This window comes from Cicer arietinum, chromosome 1 (genome assembly GCF_000331145.2).
Source record: "Cicer arietinum cultivar CDC Frontier isolate Library 1 chromosome 1, Cicar.CDCFrontier_v2.0, whole genome shotgun sequence".
Taxonomy (NCBI): Eukaryota; Viridiplantae; Streptophyta; class Magnoliopsida; order Fabales; family Fabaceae; genus Cicer; species Cicer arietinum.
The window spans coordinates 52,145,701-52,163,020 of record NC_021160.2 but is presented as its reverse complement, the minus strand read 5'-3'; the positions used below and the strand labels follow the sequence as shown (position 1 = coordinate 52,163,020).

General features: G+C 31.0%; 4 protein-coding genes and 1 non-coding gene across 9 annotated transcripts in view; 3 read left to right on the top strand and 2 right to left on the bottom strand.

The window, feature by feature from the left end:
- The first annotated feature begins 1,166 nt into the window (after nt 1-1,166).
- On the top strand, nt 1,167-4,815 carry LOC101507120 (uncharacterized). 2 transcript variants are annotated; one of them, XM_004486855.4, is made up of 6 exons: nt 1,167-1,325; nt 1,408-1,661; nt 1,984-2,174; nt 3,236-3,346; nt 3,650-3,694; nt 4,498-4,815. In XM_004486855.4, the coding sequence occupies exons 1-6, from the start codon at nt 1,223-1,225 to the stop codon at nt 4,631-4,633; spliced, it is 840 nt and encodes a 279-aa protein (XP_004486912.1). In that variant the 5' UTR covers nt 1,167-1,222; the 3' UTR covers nt 4,634-4,815. The 2 variants fall into 2 exon arrangements, with proteins under 2 accessions (XP_004486912.1, XP_004486911.1); XM_004486854.4 differs by having other exon boundaries at nt 4,474-4,815.
- A 380-nt stretch (nt 4,816-5,195) lies between these two features.
- LOC101507630 (probable fructokinase-4) lies at nt 5,196-8,228 on the bottom strand. The gene is made up of 4 exons (XM_004486856.4): nt 7,743-8,228; nt 6,018-6,350; nt 5,752-5,868; nt 5,196-5,584 (listed from the first exon to the last, which is right to left on the bottom strand). The coding sequence occupies exons 1-4, from the start codon at nt 8,151-8,153 to the stop codon at nt 5,459-5,461; spliced, it is 987 nt and encodes a 328-aa protein (XP_004486913.1). The 5' UTR covers nt 8,154-8,228; the 3' UTR covers nt 5,196-5,458.
- A 2,731-nt stretch (nt 8,229-10,959) lies between these two features.
- On the top strand, nt 10,960-14,730 carry LOC101507953 (uncharacterized). 4 transcript variants are annotated; one of them, XM_027332052.2, is made up of 4 exons: nt 10,960-11,117; nt 12,466-13,034; nt 13,162-13,250; nt 14,260-14,453. In XM_027332052.2, coding segments are annotated over exons 1-4 (705 nt in total). In that variant the 5' UTR covers nt 10,960-11,116; the 3' UTR covers nt 14,306-14,453. The 4 variants fall into 4 exon arrangements, with proteins under 4 accessions (XP_027187853.1, XP_004486914.1, XP_073222972.1 ...); XM_004486857.4 differs by lacking the exon at nt 13,162-13,250 and having other exon boundaries at nt 10,961-11,117; nt 14,260-14,730; XM_073366871.1 differs by lacking the exons at nt 10,960-11,117; nt 13,162-13,250 and adding an exon at nt 11,147-11,527 and having other exon boundaries at nt 14,260-14,730.
- A 768-nt stretch (nt 14,731-15,498) lies between these two features.
- On the top strand, nt 15,499-15,570 carry TRNAT-UGU (transfer RNA threonine (anticodon UGU)). The gene has a single exon. It is a non-coding gene; the product is annotated as a tRNA-Thr (tRNA).
- A 248-nt stretch (nt 15,571-15,818) lies between these two features.
- The window catches only part of LOC101508488 (serine/threonine-protein kinase-like protein ACR4), a 3,777-nt gene continuing 2,275 nt past the window's right edge, over nt 15,819-17,320 (bottom strand). Inside the window, 1 exon segment of the mRNA XM_012714776.3 lies at nt 15,819-17,320. This exon segment is cut by the window's right edge and continues 17 nt beyond it. Within this exon segment, the coding sequence (XP_012570230.2) occupies nt 16,132-17,320 (1,189 nt within the window). The 3' untranslated portion in view covers nt 15,819-16,131.

Here is a 17,320-nt window from a genome sequence, read left to right as displayed (position 1 = left end):
CTTAGTTTTTTAGAAGAAAAACATTTTGTTGAACTACAAAATAATGCACTAAATTATTTGTCCACTCACCTCCAAGTGTTTTCCATCAAATAACCAATCAATTATTTGTCCACTAAGTATAATTTCATTTCATGGTCTTTTATGCCTCCGTGATTTATATGATGGTTTGATCAATGTTTATTTTGCAAAAATATAGGAAAAACAAATGAGTTAAGGTTTGAGACATGCATGATTATTTTCTCTTTTACAAATGATTAATATCTGGTCAGAAATCTTACCTCTTTGTTATAACAACTTAAATTAACACATATTTTTAAAAATAAAATAAAAATTATTTTCACAAATACTATGCATCCCTATCATTATACATACCTACACCCCTATACCTCGCACTATTTTAAAAATAACAAAGTTACTTTTTAAATGTTTTATTGTTTTATCAACTCAAATTTATCTTTTTTTTTTATCAATTAAAGAGTTTTGAATCAAACAATCTAAATTTTTTGAAAACTACTGGAAATTTTTATTAGATTTCTGGTACATAAATTTTTTTTTAAAATAATTCCAATTAAAAGGTTGAAAATGTGTGGATCAAAAATCATTAAAAAAAGTTTTTCAATGTAAAAGATTGAAAATATTATTAAAAAAATTATAAAAATTTCTAAAAAATTTGTGATTTCTAAGTTTCCGGCAACTATTGAAAAACTTAAAAAAAAATATTCCGGTAACGAGTTGTGTTCATAAATGTTGGAAAAAAATTTTCAATATTTCTAAAAAGACTAGTATCAAAAATCATGAAAGTAAGCTTTTCAGTAAATACATTTGTATCAGAAAATTTAAAAAAAAAAAAAAATTCAAAGTGTTTATCCTAGAAAACTTAAAAAAAAGTTTTTCGATAAAATAGAAAAAATTGATAGTCATTATGTACCATAAAAATAAATAATATAATGGTAAAAAAATAACAAATTTTAATGTTTATACGGAGACAAATATGTCATTTTATAGCATTTGTGAAAGTACTAGTATAATTTGAGGGGTTCAGGAAAAAATTTCTCAATAATCATCATTAGATATTGGGCTAAGCCCATATCATCTTGGTCTGGCCTGCCCCGCACCGATACAGCCCAAACCAGAAAAACGTGCCATTTTCTTACCAAAAAAAAAAAAGAAGAAGGAGAAGAAGGTGCCATTTTTGAAATTGAAACATAACGAGAAGAAGAAAATGGAAGTGTTAGAATTGGACGAAAGCACGAAGATATTGGATTCATGTTTAGCGCAAATCAATTGGCGCCTAAAATCTTCAACGAAGCGTCGATTACAATTAGGTAACACTTTATTATCTCTCACATATAAGATTTCAATTTATTTAATCGAATCAATTATAACGCTAAATTTATGGTGTCACAGATATTATTGCCCTAATTACAAAAATGAGAGCAGTAATTATGATTGACTATGGTGGAATAATGCCTCAACTTCAACACCAACTCTCTTCACTCCTTCAACTCGCTCAGAAAGAATCTCCAATTTTTCAGCATCTAAGAATAATTGTTATTCAAGAGATGATTTACTTGATTCACGTAACGGAATTAACTGACTTTGTTAATTCAACTTTGAACTCTCAATTGCTCTTTGTTGACCTAGAACATGAACCCCCAAAGGTTTTCTATTATCTCATTCTAACTATTATTATTATTATTCTCTCAATTTCATGTGTTTTGTTAACTATAGTTGAAGTTAGTTACAGATAGTTATAGGTTAGTTAGTATTGACAAGTTAGTTAAAATTTGTTAGTTTGGTTATGATACACTAATTCACTCATTTTGTTAGATATAGATGAAGTTAGTTATAGGTAGTTGTAAGTTCGTTAATATTAACTACAACTTATTTAAGATTTATTAGTTTGATTATGATACATTAACTAACTTCAACTATATCTAACAGGTTTATTGTTAATTGATGTTTTGTTAATTTGGTGTTTAGTTGATAACAGAAATTGAGAAAAGCGAATTAGCAATGCAACTGGTGTCAATTCAGAAGCTGTTTTCGACTGTTTTTTCCACTAATGGAGAGGCAAAAATGATGGATGGTGCTAACTCTTCTTATTCTACTGAATGCATTGATCTTAGTAACTGTATGGAAAACACTGATGTCACAATTCCAACTTTGAATGGGTGATTCCTCTCCTTCATTTTGAATGTGTTTTTCTCCTTTTCTGTTTATTTTACATCTTTGAGCAATAAAATCAAATGATATTTTATACTTCTATGATTTGTTATGTATGCGTAGGCAGTGCAGCAATATTATTCTTGGTCAACGACCGAGATTATTTACTTTACTACTTATCAATGTTGTCAATCACAAATCGCAACAAATAACAGTTTGTTCAAATTTTGCTATGCAATAGGGCTATAGTGCCGCTATTTGACAACATTTTGTACTGAATAGTATATTGCGGAACAATAGGCATTTGTTGAAATTCTGCTATGCTGCATCTAGCTGCTAGTTAACAAGACTGCTACTTATTCCAATTGAATTGATTGTTTTAGAGGAGCTAGATACTATATTTCCTATATCAGTTTCATTAAATGATATGATTGCAGATTTATAGGGGTGAAATAGGTTATTGTTATTAGCTTTGTCCCCATTTGTTGCAAGGACTCTCCTACTCTTAAATTCTTGTTACAAACACAGCTCTACTGATAACCCATTTTCTGTGTCTTTATAAAGTGTTCCATGTAGATCAGAGTTTGTGGAAACTAGCAAGCTATGTTACTCAGATTACATCTAGTTGTGTTTTACAGCTTATACTTTCTTTATGCTGGGTGTGTAGTTTATCTATGCTAGATTTCTAGCTCTTTGAAGGATCAGTGATTTCAAGTTCAACCCTCTGGTTATTCCATGTCCTATTTGATTCTTTCCAGGAGTGGGATGTTTTGAATAAATATGGCTGTCTACACTACTGTTATATTTACCCTGAAACTCTAAAAGTAGTAAGTTAGTACTGTCACCTGTTGTGGACATTGGTACATCGTGGTCTAATCTTATGGACTTGTTTGTGTGAACGAATTGGCATTTTCGCCTAACGTTTAAATCTCTTTGTGGGCTCAATATCAACCTATACTTCCTTTATGGTGGTTCTGTAGAATAGCATAGCTATTTTTATTTTTGCTTCATATTAAACATGTAATTTGTGGTGGGGGCTGTCTCATTTAAGTTTATCTATTTGTTTCAGATGGCTTCTAGGCTATCCAGTGGTGTATTTGTTCGGCAAGGAGCATATTGCTGATGCCATATATAATCTTTCAACCAAATATCTTCATATTTTCCAAGTGTTTGTCTGCAGGTTTGTTTTCCTCAGCATTGTCCATGGTTTATTTTTTGAAAATGCCGTTATAGGTCTAATGCAGCAAGACAGGGGTTAAAAGGAGATGACAGGATACTGTGATATTTGCTTCGAGTGTTTATGTGATAATGTCAACACTCAAAGAGGTGTGATCAGGCTTGATTACTATTCAACCAAATTCTGGAATTGAGAGATAATTGATTTGTCCAATATATTGGAATCACCAAATGTGGCACGGTCTTTCATTTTTTTCTTGTCAAGCACTTCAACAAAAATTGTACATTGACATTTGAGTTCTTGCAGGAATACTAATCTCAAGAAAGGAAGTCAACCTGAAGAACTATTAAGGTGAATACTACTTTGGATTTGTGAATATCATCTAGGCTATCAAAATATTTGACTATTTAAACACAAGTCATGGCGTAGTTGACACATTGAGTTCCATATGGGTGGACTTCAGATGTAGTGTAAGGCTTTGATGCCCCACTAAAATTCCCTGGACCTAAGCCAAGCTAACACCTGAACTGCACCCAAAAGGTGGCGGTTATAGATTTCCACCCCCCTCCTCCCCCAAAAGAAAAACTTCGTGATTGTGTAAGACTGCTCTAAATATTTTTTTTTTTTTTGTTGAAATATTAGCATAACTTATCCTTAATATGATTAATCTGCATTGCAAAAGGTGGGTTAAAAAGACAAATTGTAACAAGTGTAGAGATATACCAGTATTCCACATAACCAGTTCGTTCTTTATTTCTTGGAGCAGCTAACAATTATTGTAGTTTTACTATCAACTAATTTTAACAAAAAAATTTAACAATTATTGCGAGTTGGTTTTTGGAGAATTTTTTAGGGAGAGTTAAGTTTATATTTTGATATATATTTAGTATTTTTTTGAAATTAAAAGAACTACATGATATTCTATGTTCATTTATCATGTTCTTTCAAGTTTTTAAAAATTTCAAATATATATTAAAATATAGGCTTAGTTCTCCGAAGTCTTTCTCTCCAAAGTTTTTCCCTCCAAAATCCAACTCATAAATAGACCTTGACTATAAGCAAAACTAACTCTTTACACATGTTTTTCTGTCAATGAGCATATTGCTGATATAGTAATCATGTTTGAATAGTTTTTCTGTGCCTTATGATGTAAGCATGAGAGGGAGTAAAGAACAATGGGCAGAAGCTTTTCTAGCTCGCATGCAGGCAAAATGGGAAAGATGTCCAAATGTTTGGAAGTCTTTAAAGATGGAGGTTAGTGAATGTCATCCTCAAGCTATCGTGTTATAGTTGTCCCCGCATCTAGGCAGAACAGAATCTGAATCCCCAAAAGTGCATATTGTGCTTCAAAAAATAGATGTACTTAAACGGAAACATTTATCAGAAGATTCCTTTTGTTTGATGAAAAATATGTTATATTCCCACATGGACTATTTATAAAGTGCTGCAGTTATATGGAGTTTTGAACTAAAGGAATTTGTATCGTAGATAAACATTTTAAATTAGTGTTTATAGTATAAATGCTTATTATAGGAATTTCTCTGGTAGATAAACATTATAAACATTTTAAATTAGTGTTTATAATATAAATGCTTATCATATAAGTTTTAATATATAAATTATTTCTATATCAAATGATAAATAATGTCAAATTTTTTATATAAGTTTGTAGTTGTGACCACACAAGTCTTGCACCAAGGATCATTTCTATTCTGTGCTAAAGTTTTTGAACTAATAAAATATCAACTTGTTAGGGACCTGTGCACTAATCTATCCTTAACTTGGAAAAAAATGATAACCACACAAGTACACTGAGCATGACAAATTAAACCGAACATTAGACTCAGAAAAATTAACAGACATATAAATATTTATTAAGAAGCAGCAAAGCAGCAACAATGCCTGAATCAAGTTTTCATTCAAAAGCTAATACCAAAACTCAAAAACATTATTTGTCCAAACTCCCAAGCACATGATTTTGCCGTGATACAGAAAATCAAGAAGAAAAATAAAATTGGAGACAATTTCACTCGAAATTAGTTGCGAGTAACCCCAATGAAAAAGTGAAACAAGATGGGAAGAAAACGAAATATGCTAAAGGAATCTATGTGTTGATCAGGCTTTGATCAGGCTAAGTACATCCTCCTCTTTGGGAAGGGCAGGAATTGCTCCCTTTTTAGTAGTTGTGATGGCTCCACATGCATTTGCAAACTTGAGCACTTCTCTTAACCTTGGTTCATCCTGCAATCAGTTAGTGAAAATAAATAAATCCTCAATTACAAAACTCAAATCCATCGTTAGATGATAAAAAAAACATTTTACAAACAAAATCAGTTAAACGTGTATTTCTATTGGAGTAGGTAATGTGAAAGTTAATTAAGGAGTCAGTCTGGTAACTACGGACTCACTTCTAGTATGGACTGATCATCAACAATCTTGGACAATAGAGCACCAACAAAGGAATCACCAGCACCAGTTGTATCAACTGCTTTGACATGAAATGCATCTACTGATCCATGGAAATTCTGGCAAAATGGAGAAAAACTCGTTAGTGTTTCTAAACAAAGATATCTTCCAACAGAAAATTTTGTACAGCCACTTATAACAGTTTAAGTTAGAACAACCCATAGTGCAAAAAGTAATAGGTTAATCAAGAGTAGGATGTAGATTTTACCTTGGTGTAGTATCTTGAGCCATTTTCACCGAGAGTGACAAGGAGCAACTTCAAATTGGGGTGCCACAATGACAAAGCAGAAGCGTCGTCAATTTTGTCACTTCCAGTCAGGAACTCTAGCTCCACATCACTAACCTTGATCAAATCAGCCTTTTCCCATATACTGAGAATTTGCTTGCGAGCTTCATCGGCTGAGGACCACAAGGGTAAGCGGAGGTTTGGATCATAAGAGAGAAGGCAGCCGGCGTCTTTGGCAACTTCCATTGCCTTCAAGTGTGCTGATCTGCATGGCTCCACAATCAAGCTTATGGATCCATAATGGAAAACTTTTGCCTGAAAAATTAAGTTTCAATTAGTTACCAACCCCCATTGATCATAAATGCTAAATCACACAATACAACCAAGACAGTCATAATATAACATTGCAGGAATTTTTGAACTAATTTTAATTTTATTACACTGCATGAGGTAAGCTGCCAAATAATGTATTTTGTGAAAAAAAGTAAATTATTTACTTATTATGCACCATGATGTGTTTAATAGATTAGTAATTTTATAGTTATACTTTTTAATGATTTTGAATGTCTTAGACATATTCCGAAGGAATGGATTTACCACGATTAATTTAATGAAATTTTCGATATCTACAGAATCAATTCAATTTGCCCCGAAAAAATTATTCCATAATAAATCTGTCAATTTAGTGAAGTTTTTTCCACACGATTTGAAAACAAATCTGTCAAGTAAATTAATTTTTAAAATATATTTATTGTTTAAATTATTTAATTTTCTTATTTAAGACATTGATTTTTTTAATATTATTATTGAGCATTTAATGTCTCACATTTTTTAATAAAAATATGTATATGAAAATAATCAAAAATTAAAATAATTAACAAGTAAATTAATTTTAACATTTATTGTTATTTTATCTTATGAATGGGCCCGAGATAGTACTACTTATTTAATTAAATAACTTGTGGAAAAAGAAAAGAGAATGAAAGCTATGATCGCGCGAAGGCATTAGTCAACGATTACTCGGCGTGACATACGACGCGAGTTTATATACTAGTTTTTTTTTTTTTGATAAAAAATATATAGCTAAAATATTAAAATAAAAAAGCTAGACACCATGATATAATCGCGCTTGCGAAGTCCCAACCTCTCCCTGGCGCGTGGAAATGCATGAACGGCAGCACAAACCTACCAACACTTTCGTCGTACGCTATTGTCCTTGGTTTCTACGGAAACAGGAAGAATAAAAAACTGGATCGAAGAAGAATTCATGAATCCTACTCCATTTTTTAGTCTATGCAATGGTACTCCATTTTTGAGGTCGGAAGATTCAAAAGAAATGGCTACCGATGGGCACGTGGGGTGAGATTCTCCAACCAACAACCCCACCCACAAAATCAAAATCAAAATCAAAATCAAAATCAAAACATCAAAGTATGTATCGGTAGCCGCTGCGTAACGTAAGCTTAGTCTATCCCAGATCTAACAATGGGCCCCACCACATGACCACACCGACGCTGACGCGTCAATGTCCTTTACCACAAAACTCACGTGTTCTTTCCCGCGCGTGCAACTCAACACACACCAAAATCACTTATAGGAACCAACGAACAAAGAGACCAACAACCACCAAAGAAAAAAACAAAAATAACATCGAAACATTTTCTGTTAAAAACGAATTAAAAAAAACAAAAACAAAAAATTACGTACAGATCTGATGAGTTCGAGGTTGAGTTCTTCAGGTTTAAGAAGCATGTCAGCACTGGGATTTCTATAGAACATGAACTCACGTTCTCCATCGGCGCGTAGAGTAACAAAAGCCAAAGCAGTGCGTGCACCTTGATCGAATGTTATACCATCGGCGACGACGCCGTTTTCTTTCAAGATCCCGGCGAGCATGTGACCGAACTCATCGTCACCGAGTTTGCCTACAAACGCAGCTTTGCCACCGAGTCTGGAAACGGCGATGGCTACGTTAGCCGGTGCGCCGCCGGGTGCTTTGAGGAAACCGGGCGCCTCCGCTAGTGATACGCCGGAAGTCGTTGGGACAAAGTCGATCAGCATCTCGCCGAAGCTTACGATGAGACCGTTGCCTGTTGGGATACCATTGCTTGATGCCATTGAAATTAGAGAAAGAGAATGCGTTGATTTTTAGAGAGAGAGAGAGAGAGAGAGATCACAACGGGTTTGGTCGTTATTATATAGAAGGAGTTGGTATGGTATAATTAGTATTATACAGATAGAGATAAGAATATCAATAATATTACTTTAATTAAGGATTTTATTATCCATTTATTAAATAAATATAATGGATTTGATTCCTGCAAACATAAGGAAAGGAATTCATTTTAGATTTTGGATGATGAATAAATGATTTATTATGATTTAAAAATTGTTATCAAATTTAGGATTTTTAGTTTTTATTTTATTTTTTAATTAACTAATTATCCATATTTCTACATATAATATTAAATTGATTAACTCACAAAAATTTAAAATTGTTTGTAATATTAAATTTATTTTAATTTTTATTATTTTATTAATTTATTATTGAAGAGAGATAGTCAATTTATAATTTAATTGTTCTATTTATTATAAATTATAAAAAAAATACATAAATAAAAAATAAATTAGTAAAATTGAAAAATGAAACGGATGTAATAAAATAAAAAGATAAAAAAATCCAAGTTATGTAGTTAAAGAGATATGTACCAAAGTATAATTCACATGTTATTTTGAAAAGAAAAGAAAAACATCTATTTTAGTGTCCGTAAATAAAAGACTTGTGATTTCAATTTATTATTCATCTAAAAACTTTTATGAAACTTTAAATAATCGAAATGTTAATTTTTTTTCAAATGTCAATTATTTTAATATCTATAATGTTTAATAATTATTTGATAATTTAAAAACTAATTTAAATATTTAATTAAATTAGAACCAAATTTGACACCACCTAATATTTAATTACTAAAATAGTGATTTACAAATAAACAAAAAATAGATAATTCGGTTATATTTATCTGGAATGCATATTCTATTTATCATCGAAGAGGCCAATTCGAATATAATAAGTTGGTGAAGTTTGAGAATTTTGCCGTCGGTTTTGTTGGAGCATAAATCCATGAAACAATGGATTTGGACTGTTTTTATATTATATTTTTAAAAGCTTTTTTTCTTTCGGCGGAGAGTCGCTGGTTCCCTTTCGATTTTTTGAAATAAATAAAACATAAATCATAAATCAGTTGCATTCCGGCGTGTTTGCTGACTAGATGTGATTTAGAAAGAAAGAATAAACAAATTACACGATTTGAATAAATAATTATTTATACGCTTAAACTTTTTGTTTGTAAATGAAATTGAAAATATTATTATAAATTGACATTTATAATTGTGTTAAGTGTGATATTTAATTTAATAATATTAATAATTTTTAATTGAGTTAAAACTTAAAAATTCATTTAACAATTAATTTATAACAAATATTTTTTATAGAAATTTAACAATAAAAATAAAATAAATTCAAATTACTTTTATATAAATTTATTTCATAATTTATCATATATAATTTCATAAATATTTTGGCAATGGTATGCTGATTTTATTGTTACTTAGTTTGAAGAATATACATTTGGGGTTTAAAATTCTAAGTGAATATCTAAAGAGACATTTGACCCATTTTTCTTATCAAAATCAATGGTTATTGGTCTATATCAATCACCCAATTGAGAACCTAACTAAACCAAAAAAGACTATCTCAACCAATTCGATGACGTTGGAAAATGATGCATGATCCCACGGGTATCCTTTTTGCGTTAACATACACACTAGGAGTTATAAAAAACAAAAAGAAACAATATTATATATTATTCTACATGAGAAATAAAGGGTTTCACTATATATTGTTTTTGAATTGATAGCTAAATGAGCTATTATTTATTAAAAAAATATGTAATACCCTTTTAAATATTATAATAAAAATATATATTTAAAAAAACATATCAATATATAGTTGACAATATATAAAAATAAAACAAATACTATTTAGTAATTTTAACAAACATAGAAAAATACTATTGTCATAATGTAAAAAACATGAGATAAATTTTGAAAAATATGAAATTATCTTTCAATAAAAACATTTAAATATAATTTCATATATTTTTATAAATACTTATTTTTAGAGTTTACAAATAATACTTTAATTCTAGATTTATTTTCTCAAGAACATATATATAGAGAAAATTAGTACTGTTTATTTTACAATGAAATTATGCTTCCTTAGAATAAATAGTTTATAAATAAATCATTGACTTAAGGAAAGTATCTGAAAATTTTAATTATATTGAACTTAGGTTATATTTGGCAAGTTAACCAACTTATAATTCATAGTTTATAAATTCGTCTGACAATTTTTTTTTTATTATAGTAATTTTATCATAAATTTGTAGGTTTTTTTCATTTGCTTATATTGTTTTTTAATATCAACCATGTATTCATTGACTAGCATATTGTATATTAACTAATTCGCTAATTTTAACCAAACAAAAGTTATATGACAAATCTATTTTAATATAATAATAAATATATCAAAAATATGATTTTTTTTTTATACCACATGTAGATCTTGTGTTATTGTAGAAGTGATTATAGAAATGGTAGGGTGAATTTAAGTCCTTCAATAAGTATTCCATTGAACTTCTTCTTGCTAGGGCATGGTACTTTGTTTCTTGGGACAACTTTATGGTTTGCCACATTAAATGATACTAATCTTCTATGTTAAAGTCAATCTCATTGGTAATGCAAAAAGGAGGGAAAATATTTTATTTTGGGCCACTGAGAAAAATAAAGACGTAGGCCCATGATCCAGGCCCATGTCGAATGAGTTTGAGTGTAAGGCGCACAGGAAGCTACGTATGCCTTCCCTTACCTGAATCCCTTCTCTTCTGTTTCTGTTCTGTTGTTACAACTCACAAGTGAATCTTCTCTGCACTTGCACTTTGCACGGAAAAAAAAAATTTATTTACAAAAATCACAAACTCTTTCTACGACAAAATCCAATTTGCATCACCCTCTCATAACTCAGTAAGCTTTTTAGTTTATTTTATTCCATTTTTACCCTTTCGCCTTTTGAATCCCGATTCAGTTTTAGGGTTTTGTAGTTTTTTTCAATTACTGCATTACGAGTCTTGTATTGAAGCAATTGGAACTCTTTTATTTCTATTCGTTCAAAGAATTTCAATTGGAATGAGACAAGTTACTCAAAATTGAATAATTTTTTATTTATTTCTGTATTCTGATTTTATCATAATACTTATTGTGGTTTCAATTTTAACGAAGGATAATTATTGAACTAATTAATCTCATTTTGTTTAGCTTGGAGATTGAGATAAAATACAATTCGCACCTTTCGGATGAACCCTATTGTTTTGAGGATATTACTAATGTTTCATTTTGGGGATAAAGCTTCACTATGATGTGATGAGTTGTTAAAAGTGCTTATCAATCTGAAAGATCTTTTTTTTGTCTTTTTTTTTTTTACAATTGGCATTTTTGTTAACTATTGGATGGGTTAGTGGTTTCATAACCATTCTCCAATTTGATCCAATTATTGCAAAATTCTGCCATTTTTGCTTGAATGGGTAGCATTATTCATATTTGATTCACAATAAGTTGCTGAATTGTGGAAAATAAACAGAGAATAATTTTTGCTTGCTTTTTTAGTAAAAAAAAAAAAAGAATGTACCTTCAGTCGTAATGTTTCGGTCATAATTATGAGACCTTATAATTCAAAACCACACCAACTATGTCTTTTCCCGCTTAAGGTTGGCTACATTAATCATCTGGATGCAATTAAGCTTTATCAAAATCCAAAAAGTATAAATCCATTAAGAGTAAGTTTTTTTTAAGAAAAATATGAACCATTCAAAAAAAATCTCTATTTTTTTGTTTATTTAGGTTTTTTGGGCATTGTTATATTTGTTTGAAGTTGACTGACGTTTTCCATACTGTGACATGTTTGTTTTTTGTACATCAGAAAAATCTGAATTTTTCCTTCACACTGACTTTCTGAAAAGTTTTATGGATTTTGTATGGTAACAAAATCCGGTTTTATTTGTTGAAGCGAAGTGTATTTGACAAGTATTTAGTGTCATTTATAAGGTTTCTTGTATAAGCATAGTGGACTCGTATGGTTCTCTCTCTGATTCATTAGAGTATTCAGTTTAAACCATTTTGTACTCATTTTATTTCCCTTTTTTGCTGTAAGCTTTCTTCTTAAAACAATAACAAAAAATGAGAATTTTGGAATTAAGACGATATACTTCTTCTCCGGTTCTTTCATAATTTTTATCATCAATGAAGGTGTATTTTATCAATTTTTATATACTGCTCTGTATAGTAAAATCTTATAGCAGATCTTTTATTTCTGCAGTGGAATTTGGGATTGATGACTCTAGTAATGGTGAGGCAGTAGGAAATGCTATTATGGGAGAGGTTAGTAGTAGTATAGCTGACAAAGAAAAAATGGACTGCAGTTCTTTTGAGCCAACGGATGAACAAGATCAAGATGATAATATGACTCAAGATTCCTCTGGAGTGGACCAAATTCCTTCAGCAATTCCTGCAGCACCGCTTGTGAGATCAGTTGATGAACCCTTTATAGGTCAGGAGTTTGTATCGGAAGCCGAAGCGCATGCATTTTATAATGCATATGCTACACGTGTTGGATTCATCATACGTGTAAGTAAGCTCTCAAGGTCAAGGCGTGATGGATCTGTTATTGGGCGAGCTCTTGTTTGCAACAAAGAAGGTTTCAGAATGCCTGACAAGCGTGAAAAGATTGTAAGGCAAAGAGCAGAAACAAGGGTTGGTTGCAGGGCAATGATTATGGTGAGGAAATTAAATTCTGGCTTATGGTCTATAACCAAGTTTGTAAAGGAGCACACGCATCCTCTGACTCCTGGAAGAGGTAGAAGAGACTTCGTTTATGAACAATATCCGGTAAGTTCATGTTCTTTCATTGCCGAAAGGTGGTATATAAGTATTTATGTTATATTTATTATGTTAATTGATACTTTATGCTTAGGATTAGATTGTTACTCACACAGAGCCGTTAACTGTCTATCAGGCCCATTATTGGAGTTTGAATTCGGCACCAAATAGTATTCTCACTTCTCATCTTATGCGTTTACAAAATTTACCCGAAATTGCTTTTCGGTAATCATTCCCAAATATAATGAAACACAGTCTTCCAAACAATAACTAATGTTCTCTGAGTTATTTGTAGTGCTATAAAAGTATAGGGTCTGTTTCCTTTCTCTTTTTTCATTTACTATTTTCATTTTTAATTATCAAAATACTATCCATGTTGAAAATAATTTATTGTAAAATGGACACGTGACAGATGAAGAGATGCCGACAGTAAAATGCGACTTGGATAGTCTAAAGTATATTTTATTAACAGTATGATGATGTTTTTTTTAATATATAAATAGGTATGGTGATTATCAAACTCAGTAATTTATCAAACAAATTCCATAAGCTGTTTCCTATTCAAAGTTTTGTATAGGAAACACTGAAAATATATTTTTATTGTTTTCACTCTTCCTGGTAGAAAACTTTAATAAAAACACAAAAGATTGTAAAAATAATGTGGCACTTTTCTAATTAAAAGTGAAAACAATAAATGAAAGTAGAGATGGAAAGAAAAACCAAAAAAGGCATTAAATAGGTGTAGTTGCTACCTTTGCAAGTTACAACTATTAGAATACAAAGGATCTCATCACTGAATTTTATGAAGATGTTAGTCGATCCTATTTGTAAACTTACACTTTTGTATGCAAGAAGAGAAACTAAGCAAGACTTTCAATGTTTTATATCCTATGCCTATTGATTTCAATTTTAATTGATGTTCGAGTTTATGTATCGGACAATATATACATGGAAAATTGGCAAAATTACTCTGGGGTCCCTGAACTTAATTTGAAGTTTCCAATTAGTCCGTTAAAACAAGGCCTACGTGGCCGCATACGCAGTATTTTAACAGAATGTAACGGTAGATGAAAAAAATACCAATGATACAAACGTTTTGAAACTTAAATGACCAATTTTAAATTAAGTTCAGGGAGCCTTAGAATAATTTTTCTTGGAAAATATTGAGTAAATATCCCTCACACCCGTTTTCAGTTTTCACTCCTTCTTACCCTTGTTTTTACGTAATTTCCAGAGTGGACATGACAGAGTTCGAGAACTATCTCAGCAGTTGGCTATAGAGAAAAAGCGATCTGCGACATATAAAACGAACCTTGAATTGTTATATGAGTACATTGAGGAGCATAATGAAACCGTTTCAAAGAAGATACAGCACATAGTGGAGAGTGTGAAGGAGATGGAAGCCAAAGAACAAGAAGAGAAACCTAGATAGTTTCAATTCAATGTTATCTTAGACTTATAATTCTTTTTCACTGGGTCGAAAATGGTGGTAGATAAATTGTGCAATAATAATATAATTGCTGACCTAGGTATCTGGCTCAGTGATGTAGTTGAGTTTGTTAAGTGCAATGGAATTCAATAATTAATTGTATTGCAATATATATATATATATATGCTCTGATTCTTTAGTTGGTAGTAGAAGAGAACAGACTAGTTCAGTCAATGTACAGGTCCTTTGAGTTCATTCTTATGAATTTACTTATGCTAACAATATAGTAGCCATTCTAATGCCTTGATAGATTCTTCTTATTCCATTGTTAATTTTCTAAAATATCTTCATTTAAATATTACTACAACTAGAATAGAGTGCATTACAAAGAGTTTGTACACATGAGCTTGTAGTGCTTAGTTAGCTCATAATTTATGATATTCAATTAATAAAAATATATTTTTTAATTTCAATTGAATTGATGGGACATAAATTAAAAAACGTTTTACCATAAAAAAATTAAGTTAACGTAAATTTCCATATTAAAAAAATTAGATTGGTCCAACTTAATCACTGCCAACGAACGTAAATTTGCAGATGGTATTTTACACAGTTTTCCAAATGAAATCTTTCAAAAAAATGCAGTAAATAATGACGTATATATTTACGTATTGAATAATATAATTTATCATTAAAACTAAAAATAAAGTGATTGAATTTAAGTCGAACAACACGAGTTCAAACTTTTACTAAATTTTACTTATCTCTGAATTATTAAAAAAAAAAATCCTTTAAAAATCAAAATATTAAGACAAAAATTTTAATCATGATTGATACATTTGTCTAAGCTTCACTTTGGGAAATTTATGGTACCTTAGGGATTTAAAACATACTGTATCTTGTTACTAGGGATTCGAAAATTAATTAATTTTTGTGACCAGGACCAAAGTCCATGTCTATGCTTGAAATCAATTTTATATCCGATCAAAGAAATAACGAATTTATTATATTTGTATTAGTCACGTATACATATTTCACAGATAGGCCCTTATAGCTCAGTGGTAGAGCGTCAGTCTTGTAAACTGAAGGTCCGTAGTTCGATCCTGCGTGAGGGCAATTTTTATTTAAATTATATTTTTTGCATGCAATTTTTATTTAATTAAATATTTTATGCACAAGAATAATTATTTTAATTTGGGTCTCAACAACAACCAAAAAAAACTTCAGTTTATCATTTGTTCAAAGAATTGTAAAATAACCAATTTCCAATTTCTCTAATTAAAAAAACTGAAGCAAAATCAAAAACCAATGTTATAGACTTTTATTTTTTTTGTTAAACATGTTATAGAATTTGACAGAGAGACTGGGCTTCTCAAATTACAATCAATAATAAAATTAGATAATAGTTACATTACATCCAAGTGTAATAGTTGCATGAAAGAATAATGAAAGTTCCACTAAGATTCTAAAACATAGCTCTCAGAAGATTACAATTACAAAACTAAATAATGTCAGAGTTGGATTCATTCATCACTTAAACAAAACAAAACAAAACAACTACATGCAACATTAAACAACTTAGGAATCATCATCTTTGACACAATCTAAACCATGAATTTTTTTACCACATTTATCCCACAACAAATCTTTTCTTGCTCTCCAAGTTACACAAAATATTTAAAAGTTATGTTGTAAGAAGAGTCTCTCTTGAGGAGAAGCAGGACCAATCTCTTCTTCAAGACTTCTCAAAACATCACCATTTCCAACATTTCCAAAGTTTCTTCCTTCAACAATTTTCACATCAACTTCACCTTCTGACCCAGATGATTTTCTTCTTTGAGAAGAAGTAACACTTGGAAAAGTAATCCAAGAAGGTGCTCTAAACTCAAACCTTTGTTGATCTTCACCGCCTTCTGCGCCGGCCACATCGGTTTCCGAAACCGACCTATTTGAAGACCTTTGAGATGATTTCTTATGCATTCTATTACTTCCTAAAACAACTTCAGTTGGTAAAATTGGTTGTTCAATACAAGGACTTCCCATTAACATTGCTAAAGCTCTTTCCAAACCTGTTGTTACTATGTCCATTGAAGGCCTATCTTTCCCTCTCATTCTCACACTTTTACAAGCAACATTAGCTATCCTTTTCAATGCTTCAATATCAGAAGGTGGTTTCAAACAAGGGTCTAAAATAGCGGCTATATCGCCCGATTTTATTAATGGAACCGCCCATTGAACAATGTTACCTTCTTCGAATTGCATGTCAATAGCTTTTCTACCGCTTAGAATTTCTAATAGTAGAACGCCAAAACTGTAAACATCTGATTTTGTCGTGAGGTAGTGAAGTCTATAGTATTCAGGGTCAAGATAACCTAGTGTTCCGGCTGGTAACTCGGCTAGTGGAGAACTACTATCTGCAGGACCTAGTAGAGATAAACCGAAATCGGAAACTCTAGCATTGTGTTCTTCATCAATGAGTATGTTTGAAGATTTGATGTCTCTATGAATCACAGGCGGACAAGCATAGCCGTGCAAGTATTCGATCCCTCGAGCCGCTTGGACTGCAATTGTTACCCTTCGAATCCAATCCAACTGCTCCTTCAACTCTTTGTTTTTGCCATGGAGGTGTTGGTGCAATGATCCATGAGCCATGTACTCATAAACAAGAAGTCTTTCCCCACCTTCTTCACAATAGCCTAATAGGTTGAGCAAATGAGCATGGTTCAACCTAGAAAGCAAGTCAAGTTCTGTGTGAAACTCTTTTGAATTTTTCTGCATGTTGGGAGATACAATAGCCCTTTTAACAGCAACAACTGTTCCATCTTTGAGAACACCTTTGAAAACACATGAAAAGCTTCCTTTCCCT